General features: G+C 37.8%; 1 protein-coding gene across 5 annotated transcripts in view; it reads right to left on the reverse strand.

Annotated features, from left to right (window-relative positions):
• OPHN1 (oligophrenin 1) overlaps nucleotides 1-12,534 on the reverse strand; it is a 612,383-nt gene that overhangs the window by 155,993 nt on the left and 443,856 nt on the right. For all 5 annotated transcript variants that reach the window (XM_045995231.1, XM_045995230.1, XM_045995233.1 and 2 more), the window contains exons 16-18: nucleotides 10,690-10,774; nucleotides 5,436-5,494; nucleotides 4,171-4,276 (exon numbers count right to left, since the gene is read on the reverse strand). In XM_045995231.1, the coding sequence (XP_045851187.1) occupies nucleotides 4,171-4,276; nucleotides 5,436-5,494; nucleotides 10,690-10,774 (250 nt within the window). The remainder of the gene's footprint in view (nucleotides 1-4,170; nucleotides 4,277-5,435; nucleotides 5,495-10,689; nucleotides 10,775-12,534) is intronic.

Genomic DNA, 12,534 nt, shown 5'->3' on the forward strand with positions numbered 1-12,534 from the left:
GAAACAGTCATCAAAAATCTCCAAACAAACAAAAGCCCAGGGCCAGACGGCTTCCCAGAGGAATTCTACCAAACATTTAAAGAAGAACTAATTCCTATTCTTCTGAAACTGTTCCAAAAAATAGAAATGGAAGGAAAACTTCCAAACTTATTTTATGAGGCCAGCATTACCTTGATCCCAAAACCAGACAAGGATCCCACCAAAAAAGAGAACTATAGACCAATATCCTTGATGAACACAGATGCAAAAATTCTCGCCAAAATACTAGCCAATAGGATTCAACAGTACATTAAAAGGATTATTCACCACGATCAGGTGGGATTTATTCCGGGGCTGCAGGGTTGGTTCAACATCTGCAAATCAATCAATGTGATAGTACACATTAATAAAAGAAAGAACAAGAACCATATGATACTCTCAATAGATGCTGAAAAAGCATTCGAACTAATCTTTGACAAAGCAGGAAAGAATGTTCAATGGAAAAAAGACAGCCTATTCAATAAATGGTGCTGGGAAAATTGGACAGCCACATGCAGAAAAATGAAATTGGACCACTTCCTTACACCACACACGGAAATAGACTCAAAATGGATGAAGGACCTCAATGTGAGAAAGGAATCCATCAAAATCCTTGAGGAGAACGCAGGCAGCAACCTCTTCGACCTCAGCCGCAGCAACATCTTCCTAGGAACATCAGCAAAGGAAAGGGAAGCAAGGGCAAAAATGAACTATTGGGGGGCGCCTGGGTGGCTCAGTGGTTTAAGCCGCTGCCTTCGGCTCAGGTCATGATCTCAGGGTCCTGGGATCGAGTCCCGCATTGGGCTCTCTGCTTGGCGGGGAGCCTGCTTCCCTCTCACTCTCTCGGCCTGCCTCTCTGCCTACTTGTATCTCTCTCTGTCAAATAAGTAAATAAAATCTTTAAAAAAAAAAAGAACTATTGGGATTTCATCAAGATCAAAAGCTTTTGCACAGCAAAGGAAACAGTTAACAAAACCAAAAGATAACTGACAGAATGGGAGAAGATATTTGCAAATGACATATCAGATAAAGGGCTAGTATCCAAAATCTATAAGGAACTTAGCAAACTCAACACCCAAAGAACAAACAATCCAATCAAGAAATGGGCAGAGGGCATGAACAGACATTTCTGCAAAGAAGACATCCAGATGGCCAACAGACACATGAAAAAACGCTCCACATCACTCGGCATCAGGGAAATACAAATCAAAACCACAATGAGATATCACCTCACACCAGTCAGAATGGCTAAAATTAACAAGTCAGGAAATGACAGATGCTGGCGAGGATGCGGAGAAGGGGGAACCCTCCTACACTGTTGGTGGGAATGCAAGCTGGTGCAACCACTCTGGAAAACAGCATGGAGGTTCCTCAAAATGTTGAAAATAGAACTACCCTATGACCCAGCAATTGCACTACTGGGTATTTACCCTAAATATACAAACATAGTGATCCGAAGGGGCACGTGTACCCGAATGTTTATAGCAGCAATGTCTACAATAGCCAAAATATGGAAAGAACCTAGATGTCCATCAGCAGATGAATGGATAAAGAAGATGTGGTATATATACACAATGGAATACTATGCAGCCATCAAAAGAAATGAAATCTTGCCATTTGCGACGACGTGGATGGAACTAGAGGGTATCATGCTTAGTGAAATAAGTCGATCGGAGAAAGACAACTATCATATGATCTCCCTGATATGAGGACATGGAGAAGCAACATGGGGGGTAAGGGGGGTAGGAGAAGAATAAATGAAACAAGATGGGATTGGGAGGGAGACAAACCATAAATGACTCTTAATCTCACAAAACAAACTGGGGGTTGCTGGGGGGAGGTGGGATTGGGAGAGGGGGAGGGGGTTATGGACATTGGGGAGGGTATGTGCTATCGTGAGTGCTGTGAAGTGTGTAAACCTGGCGATTCACAGACCTGTACCCCTGGGGATAAAAATACATTATATGTTTATAAAAAAAAAATTTGGAAGGGGAGGCGAACCATAAGAGACTATGGACTCTGAAAAACAACCTGAGGGTTTGAAGGGTCAGGGTTGGGAGGTTGAGGGAATAGGTGGTGGGTAATAGGGAGGGCACGTTTTGCATGGAGCACTGGGTGTTGTGCAAAAACAATGAATACTGTTACACTGAAAAATAAATAAAATGGTTAAAAAATCTAGAAAAAAAAATTATGCCACAGTGTTGAACCTTGTGAATATGTTGTTTGGTACTTGTGGAGGTGTCTTCAGAGTATATGTCTAAAAGTAGAATTTCTAGGCATAGGGTAAGTGAATATGCAGATTTGTTAGATCTTGTCAAATTTGCCTCCTCTAATCATATATTGCATTAATGTCAGCAATGTAGTAGAATACTTGCCCCAAAGTCTCATCAATAGATCATGCATTAGGTTTCACCAATAAATGGTATCTCAGTGCAGGTTTAATTTGCATTTTTCTCCTTTGAGAAAATGAGCAGTTTCTCATATACTGAAGGGTATTTGTTTTTCTATTTCTGTGTCTTGTATGTTTGTGTCTCTTGTTTCTTTTGTTCTAGGCTTTTTGAGGACCAAGATTCTTGAAGTAAAGTAGTAGCCAGACATTGGGTGGACGGAAGCAGGTGCTCCTCACTAACTGCTAGCAGGATAATCCCTAGCTAAGTCCTTGGCTCCTGTCACATACTAAGAATCTTAGAAAATCAGAGCAGGAATAACTATTTCAGATTAGCTAGTTCAGTCCTCTCATATTATAGATGAATAAAAGGAAGCCCAGAGAGTGGGAGGGACTTTCTTTAGTTCACACATAAAATTAGTGATAATGTGGAACTTGAACCCAATTTCTCTTTCCCCCAGAGCAATTTCAAATTAATATGCAAATGATTTATGTATTGATTTTTGTACTTTCACTGAGATTACCACAAACAACATTTTGGGAAGAAATTTCCTCTCAATTAGCCCAAATTATAAATATTGGCAATAAATATAAAAGGCATCCTCTTGCTAATTCTGCCTTTTTATCTACATTAGTATCTATAATGCTAATTTGTTATAGAAATATCAAAAAAAAAAACAATGTCAGAGCTGCACTGAATCTTGATGATATCTCATTATGTCACAGGGAAACCTGAGATCCAGAGATGCAGAATTTATCACAGGGGGAGACCAAGAGGGCCATTTAGCCTGGAGCCTCACCTTCACTAAGGGTTTCAAGTTTAGGTATTTGAGATCCTCTCCAAATGATGTTAAAAATGTATGATTATTGCATTTTTGTGAGTATGATGATAGCTTTATTTTGAAAAATAGACACACATAAAATCCATTGCAATTTTTCTAAGCTTGTTGTCTCATTTCTGTACTTTTTAATATACCAGGAGAAGCCTTGAGGGTGACTTGCCCATGATTATCAAGAAAGCTAGTAACAGTACTGACACCAGAACCCAGATTTACTGACCTGTCCATAGTCAGAATGCTTTCTGCTGCACCATACTTCTTCATAAGAGCAACTGGCTCTTATGAGTCAAGTAAATTTATCTTTATCCACAACATTGAATCCTCTGGCCAAAAAGCACCACCCATGCCACATAAACACACCATCTCGGAGTTCATCATCAGGCCTACTCTCTGTAATATGTCTTTCCTGTCTGCCATACCCAAGCAAAAAGTTGGCCACAATATTAATAATTCCCATTTCTTGAGAATCTCTTATGTGCTATGCACTTTATCTGTGTTCATTCAAATTCACAGAACAGTCCTTTATATTGGGCAATACTATTTTCATTTTATAGATGACTAAACAGGCTAAGAGAGGTTATCTAAGATTATATCCAGGAGGTTAGATTATATCTAAAAGGTTATCTAAGATTATACAGGTAGATAAGTGATACAGCTGGAATCTAAAACCAAATTTATCTGACTACAAAGCCTGTGTTCAGCCCACTTTATCTGGTATTACCCTTCAACTGAGATGCATGATGACTCTGGGAGGATATATATACAAGGGCCAAGGCAAAATCACCTTCTTTATAGAGCACTCAGCCTGTCCAGGATTAAAGAGTTGGTGGCTGGGATTTAAGAAGCTGACAAACAATTTCTCTGCAATGTACCCTGTGGGGCAATCCTCAAATAGAAACTCTTCCTGAAAACCCAGAAGTTACTTACTTGACCAAATGTCTTATAAGAAGTTCCAGCATCTCTCGGTTCTTTTCAGGTAGCTTATATACCAGCGAATGAATAGCTCCCAGCCGGTAATCCAGACTGTCAGACTCTGAGAGAGAACAGAGAGAGACAGTTTTGCCTTTTAGGCAATTGGATCAAGCAAACTCTCATATACGCGTGTGTGTGCGCGCGCACACACACACACACACACACACGCGCACACACATACAATCAGAAACACAGAAAGATGAAAAGAGACAGAGAGATAAACAGGCACGATGAAACAATGGCAAAAAGACACCAAGGAAAAAAAGACATTGAGACTGAGAGAGAGGGGGAGAAAGACAAAGAGACCAAAAGAGAGATAAAAGACAAAAAGAGAGATAATACCAAAGAAATAGGTCTAGGAGTTTAAAGAGAGAGAGAGAGAGAGAGAGAGAGAGAGAGAATAGAAAGATGAGAATGTAATACTATCTCTGAGGAAGTCAAAGTTCTAGGTACAGCAGGTTGTTCCCACAGTTTCACATATAAACTTCTACTGGAAACCCTTGCCCACCCATCTTTTTGTGGTGCTGGGAGGGGTACTGCTACTTTTGGGTTTATGTGAAAATCCCTGAGACAGTTCAGAGGTCTCAGGTCAGATCAAAGGTCCCTTGCCTCAACAAAAATTCATTATGAGGTCAAGTCTTATCAGTCTTTTTCCTGTACACCACATGTAAAGATAGGGAGGCCTCAGCCAAAACTTTTAATACTTCTTCAGCTGCTGACTTTTGGGGTGATTCTATATGCCTTATTTCCCATGCAATGTTCTACTGCACCCTCAGTTTTATCATCTAGAAAATATGATTCTAGCATTAACAGATTAGGAGTAATAATTCATAGCACAAATGAAAAGCATTCAAAAAGGCAAAGTTATGAAAAAAATCTAAAACAGCAACTATAATGAAACCATTTTGCTGCCCCCTAGTTATGTGAATTAATGCTCTTGTTCTGACAGAAGAGGCATATTCAGTCAGTAAAGCCCTCACACCTGTAACATCCCTCATGTTAGCCAGTTTTATCCAACCTACTCAACTTACATTTATTTATGGAAAATAATATAACACTTGAGTTAGACAGCAAGCAAGAAAACTCTCATTTGGTAGTGGACCAAAATCTATGGATATTTTTCCCCCTCACTTTTTCTCAAGCAATTTTATAGGTTTATTGCTATTGAACATTATTAAGAAGCCAAGACAACACAATTAACTAGCAACATAAATACTTACTGGCAGCAGAGACCAGCTCTTTGTGAAGTCTATAGGTCATGACAGGTTCAGAAAGATTCCTGAAATTAATGAAGACTGTAAGTTCTTTGCGGAAGCCTTGGATTTTCAGTTCTGTGGGCAGCAAGGCTTAAAGTTTCTAATCCCTATAGCTTAGTGTGATTACATATATTTCTCTCTTCACCTGAAACTTTGTCAGAGGAATGCCACTTACTGGTAAATCAATAGAAGACCTGCAAAAGTATAAGCCAATTAGTCCTGCAGGGTCTCTAATTAGTTTCCAAAGGTGAAAGGAGTCACAAACCAGCCCTGAAAAATTCCAAAGTGGACCCAATCTGCTGCTATAAAGTCCTTGCAGTTTGATAGTTCCTTAGTTTTCAAAGTACTTTCGTATCTGTTCCCATCTGATCCTTCCAATGATCCTGTGACATGGAGCAGTTATTCAAATCCTAGCTTAATGGAGGAGAAAATTGAGGTCCAACAGATTTCTTTATTTAGTTTTATATATATATATATAAAAAAATATATATATATATAAATATATATATATATATATATATATATATATATATATGGCTGAGCACCTACAGATACCTGACATTATGCCAGATACTGGGATTCAAAGATGAGTAAGACAGACCCCCAAACCTCCAAGGAGCTAATAGTCTAGTTGAGAAGAGTGCCATATACAGAATTAACAATGTAAAAGGACCAGTGTGATGATAATAATATTAGTAAATGCTTCACTGTTCTAAATGATTTGCATATATTTACTAATTTAATCATCATGACAACACTGTAAGGTAGATATTGTTATTATATCCATTTTACAAATGGGGAAACTGAAGTTCAGAAAAGTTAAATAAGTCATCCAAGACCACGCAAAGCCAGTAAGTGGCAGAACTAGGCAGTCTTCCTTGAGTCTATGCTCTTAATCACTATGTTATACGGTCTGACACTACTATTATCGTAGTAATCCCATTGAGAGGTAATAAAGACCTAAACAAAAATAGTGGCATCAAAGAAAGAAAGAAATGATAAGAATTATTTAAAAGACATTAAAGACAGAACTTCTTCAATGATTGGGTGTACTGGTAAGGGAGAGAGTCATCTGGTTTGTGAGACTGGATAGAATAGAAATGGATTCAGAAGGAAGTAGAGACGTTAAGCCAGAGGGACTTTTGGGGTAGCCAAAGGGACATGTCTATTAGGCAGATGGATGGAATGCCCTTCTAGATCTGAGAAGTAAACATGAAAATCATAAACCTAGGTGAGTGTTTAAAACCATGAACATAGGTGAGCAGTTAAAACCACAAGAACAGATACTACTGCTCGAGGAGAGATGACCAACTCATAGCCAATAGCTACATGAGGCCTTCCAATTATTATTTGTTCAGAATAGTGTATAAAAAAGACATGGAATTGTATTAGTTGTCAAAAATATAAAAAACTGAGATGCCTCACATAAAATCTGCATTTTCTATCTCTATTGAAAAATGGAAAGACCTGGCTATATTGGGCCCACATGATTATTTGTAGAAATAAATATTATTGCTGATTATATATAAACAAAGGGATCACTATGCAAATACAGGTACAATATGTAATGTTTTAATATGAAAGTAGTCTGCTTCATTAATTTTTGTGGATATTTGAATTTTCCAACCCTCAATATTATAGTAATAAGAGAGGAGAGTCCTGGAAAATATCAGGTAGAAAGTCCATAAAGGGAACTGCTAAAAATGGTCAAAAAAGGTATGAGGAAAGCCAAAAACAAGCGATACAGTAGAATCCAAAAGAGGAGAAAGTATCAAGGAGGCCTCATTAACAGCTTCAAATGTTGCAAAGAAATCAAGTAAGGACTGACAATTGTACATTGTGTTTAGCACTGAGGGAATCACTAGTGACCTTGGCAAGAGCATTTGCAGTGGAGCAGAGGTGTTGGGACGGTGACTGCAATGGCTTAAGGAGCAAACTAGGAGGTTAAGAAGTAGAGACACTGGGACATCTGGATGGCTCAGGTGGTTTAGTGTTTGCCTTTGGCTCAGGTCATGATCCCAGTATCCTGGGATCAAGTCCAGCATTGGGCTCTTTGCACAGTGAGAAGCCTGCTTCTCCTTCTGCCTGCACTCCCCATTTATATGCTATCTAACAAATAAATAAATTTTTAAAGTCTAAAAAAAAAGTAGAGACATTGCGTGTATATTACTTCATGTACTGATGCTTGGATAGGAAGGCATGAATTATCTCTCTTATTAGGCAATCTTACCCAAGCTCCTGCCTCCCAATTATCATATACATCGCCGGTGATTCACAAATTTTTAACTCAAGCTCAGAATTCTTCTGAGTTCATTCCCATATATTCAATTGCTCACTTAATATCTTGCCCTGATGTTGTCAGACACCCACATTTGACATATCTAAAGTCCATCTTGTCATCTCCCCTGAATCTAGTCTTTTTCTTGTGTTTCTCAAATCAGTAAATATATGGCTGCCATTTGGTTATATGGGCCATAAACTTGGAAATCATTCTTTTACCTGCATCTCTCTTTTTCTCATATCTAAATTTACTCCCTAAATTTCTTGAATATGCTTATTTCTACTAATCTACACTGCTAGTTCAAGCAGAAGCATCATCTCTTTCATAGACCACAGCAATAGCCCACTAATTGGTTTCTATCTCTACCTATTTTGATTCCCTCTAATCTGATATTTATGTTTTTTTCAAAATGCAAATCTCATCATATAACCTACTGCTTAAAATCTCTCAATTTATTCCCATTCCTTTTAAAATAAATCTAGACCCCAATCTTAAAATGTCCCATATGACCTTGCATGATCTGGCTCCTAATCTCTCTCCCTCCCTCTCTATACTACAGTACTCCACCTATACTGGTACACATAGTTTTTTTTTTTAAGATTTTATTTATTTATTTGACAGACAGAGATTTCAAGTAGGCAGAGAGGCAGGCAGAGAGAGAGAGAGAGAGGAGGAAGCAGGCTCCCCGCCGAGCAGAGAACCCGATGTGGGGCTCGATCCCAGGACCCTGGGATCATGACCTGAGCCGAAGGCAGAGGCTTTAACCCACTGAGCCACCCAGGCGCCCTGGTACACATAGTTTCTTGAAGGGAAAATTCTCTCTTGTGCTTCAAGGCCTTTGTGTATATCTCTGTCTGGAACTGCTTCTTCTCAGCTGACCGTAAGTTATAAATCAAACCTCAGTTAAAAAAACCACCAGAATAAATCGGTATTCCTATTACATGACTCCATAACACCTTGCACCTTTTCTTCAGAGCACTTATTATGATTTGTTATATTTGTATGATTATTTGTTTTTTACTGCTGTCCTAACTGGACTATAACTTTTTTTAAATTCAGAGACCACATCTATTCACAATTGTATGCCTACTGCCTAGTATCATGCTAGGCATAGACTAGATACTCAAGAAATGTTTATTGAATGATTTAGTAAATGGCAGAATGAATTTATACATTTATGAAAAAACACACAAGGTCAAAGAGATGTGCTTTACAGGACTATATTTATATGCTGAGAGGAAAGAGCCAGTTGAATAAGAGAGAGTAAAGATATTAGCAAGAGAAAGGATAGTTTTAATGAATCTCAGAACACAGGAAAAATAAAATTAAATTTAAAAAAAAGAAAGGATAGTTTTAGTTTTTAGGGTACTTTCCTGGAAATGTTGGAGATAAGGGATGAGTTATGTATGTATAACACAGATGAAGAATCCCCTTTCTGAAAATATTGAAGTATTTGAGAAACCTAAAGGGCGTTAACTGGTTAGTGCATATTAAAGGCCCATACATTAAGTCTTAAGGACAAATCTCTTATTGGAAGTATTGCTCATTCAGGCTTTCAGGCTTGATCTTTCCATCTTTAAAAGGGGTCACACTGCTTATTATGGGATGAGGGAAAGATTTAATGTGGGGAGCTACTTAATCTATATAAATCTTTGATAATAATTGACTCCTTTGAAAAAGGCTAGAGACATAGAATCATTTACTCTCACTATTATCATCACCAGTCTTCTAAAAGTATACATAGTATATTGCTCTCTGTCCTCACTAAAATTACCCAAATAACTTCAAGAAAGCTATAGTCCCTGAGGATGGGAAACGGGAAGAAGATGCTCCAATACCAGTGGCCTATATGTCAGAGATACTTAGGTTCAAATAATGTGAGCTGTGAGCATGGATACTACTTAACTGGAAAGTGGTGCCTTACAATTTCCTCATCTGTAAAATTAGTTATGATACCACATACCTTACAGTATTATTGTAAAAAAAAAAACAAAAAACAAAAAACGATATTGTCAATGTAAGCAACTAGAACACCTTCTAACAATAGAACATTTCTTCTTTGGCAGATGCCAGAGAAATACTCCTGGAAAGAGCATTCATGTTTATATAAAGTTCTAAGATGATACTATAGCAGAAGGTCATTTAACAGCAATATCTGGGACCCAATTTATTTTGGATTAATGATATTCAAGTATCTATCCAAATACCTAAAGAGTACAATAATTGAAAAAAAAAAGACATTTAGTAAATAATGTATGGTACATACAATTGGACATAAAGAATAGAAAGAAATGAATGAGTATATGTCCCCCCAAAAAAGGCATGTCCCAAATATTTTTACATAATATAAATTTATGCCAGTGAACTAAATGATCTATTCATCACCACTGTGCATCACCCGCCTGATAAGGCAAATTTTGCTGATAAGGTAAATTTTGTTTTCTTATTGCTCAATTCACTCAGTTCTAACATTTGTGTAACTGTATTTTCTTGTTTTTTATTTCTACTATATGGATGAATGCATAAAACATGATACATAACACAGAAACACAAATATGTTTGTGCAAATGCAATTTAATGTTTCAAAATAGTTATTATTCAACCAAGCATGTTAACAACATTGAATTGTCATAAATACTGATATTATTTATGAGCACATTGTGATGTCACTCTACACACAATGGCAAAACTTCCATTACTTTAAGGAAAAGCCATTTTTCAATAATAATTCTATTATTTTGATGCTTCATTTGCCTAAATTCCCAAATAAAAGTTTTCTAATTTCTTTTTTGATGGAAATTCTTTTCACTCTTTTTTTATAGCAAACCTATCCAACCTCCTGAGCTCCTGAGCTATCCAACCACATAAGCTCCAATCTCCACCTAGACAAATTTCATCAACTATGAAAAACAAATTCCCAAATTATATCAGGCATACCTGAGGTAGAATTTCAAAGAGCTGGTGATTGTCTTAATGTCCCAGTCACTACTATGAAAATCAACGTCTCCTGGGCATTTAGGATCTATTTGAGGGAAAAAAAAAATTTAAAGTTAGTGTTCCAAAAGTTCTTACTTTTTACCCCTTGCCTGGGTGGCTTAGTTGGTTAAGCAACTGCCTTTGGCTCAGGTCACGATCCCAGGATCAAGTCCCGCATCGGGCTCCCAGCAGTACAGGGAGTCTGCTACTCCCTCTGACATTCTCCCCTCTCATGTTCTCTCTCTCTCTCATAAATAAATAAATAAAATCTTTAAGAAAAAAAAAAGAAAAATAAAGTGGGGTGACCAGGTGGCACAGTTGGTTAAGCATCAGACTCTTGGTTTCTGCTTGGGTCATGATCTTAGGGTGGTGGGATAGAGAGCTGGGTTGGGCTCTGTGTTCAGTGCCTCAGAGTCTGCTTGAGACTCTCTCTCTCTCTCCGCTCCTCCCCCACCCTCTCTCTCTCTAACGTAAATAAAATCTTTAAAGAAGAAAAAGAAAATACATTATATTAAGAGATAGTCACTCTACCCAGTTTTCAAGAGATGAAAACTTTGTACAACAACCATGTCTTTGATGTCTTAAAAATTCCCTTGCATTCCACTCAGGCATGTAGGACATTTGGAAGTCATGTCTTCCAACCACACAAGGAAAAAAGTATAACAAACCAAAAATCAACTCCTCCTAGATTCATCAGAGATCTGAGGTCATACAACAAACTACTGTCCTCAAAACTGAAGAGAGAGACTGGAAGATCCAGGAAATCGAAACTTACTAGAGGAGAAGCCCAGGAGCAGAAAACTGTTTGGGAACAGTACAAGGTTAGGAAAACCTAACCTACAGTTGATTTGCTAGAGGCTCAGTGGATAAGTTAGAGAGTTAAAAATTCTAAGGGGGACCGGTCCTGGGGTACCTGGACACTTCTGTGAATTTTGCCTCCAGGAGCCCTATGAGGTTCTCACAGTGAAGATCTAAGAACAATTCACTCACATTTCTGGGCTTGCTTTCTTTCTTTTTTTTTTTTAGGTTTCAAGAAAGCACAAGAAGGGGGAGCAGCAGAGGGAGAGAGGAGAGAGAGAAGGAGCCTGATGTGGGGCTTCATCACACACCCTGGTGTCATCACCTGAGCTGAAGGCAGATGCCTAATGACTGAGCCACCAAGACGCCCCTTCATGCTTCTTTTTAATAAAAGGATAAGAGCCATACAATTCTCTCAATAGATGCAGAAAAAAGCATTGACAAAATATAGCATCCTTTCTTGGTAAAAACTCTGTAGTGTAGGGAGAGAAGGAACATACCTCAATATCATAAAAACCATATAGGAAAAACCCACAGTGAGTATCATTCTTAATGGAGAAAAACTGAGAGATTTGCCCCTAAAGTCAGGAGCACAACAGGGATGTCTGCTCATACCACTGTTGTTCAACATAGTACTAGAATTCCTAGATTCAGCAATCAGAAAATCAAGAGAAATAAATGGCATCCAAATCAGCAAAGAAGAAGTCAAATTCTCACTGAATTTCACCAGAAATAGCTATGCTGGTGGATCCCAGCTATTTCAGACCTGGATCCTGTTATATACATAGGAAAGAGGGATATGATCTTATAAAAGGGTAGAGACTACTTTAGCAGCTTAAAGTAAATTCATCTGTGAACTATTGGTTCTCCCTGGATTCAAATTACATCAAGATTATTAATAACATTTATAACCCTGAAGCAATAATTCTATATCTATATACCCAAAATATATATCAGAATAGACTCATCTACAAATATGTCATCACAAAAAAGGAAAAAAGTTAAATG

Source organism: Meles meles, chromosome X (genome assembly GCF_922984935.1).
Source record: "Meles meles chromosome X, mMelMel3.1 paternal haplotype, whole genome shotgun sequence".
Taxonomy (NCBI): domain Eukaryota; kingdom Metazoa; phylum Chordata; class Mammalia; order Carnivora; family Mustelidae; genus Meles; species Meles meles.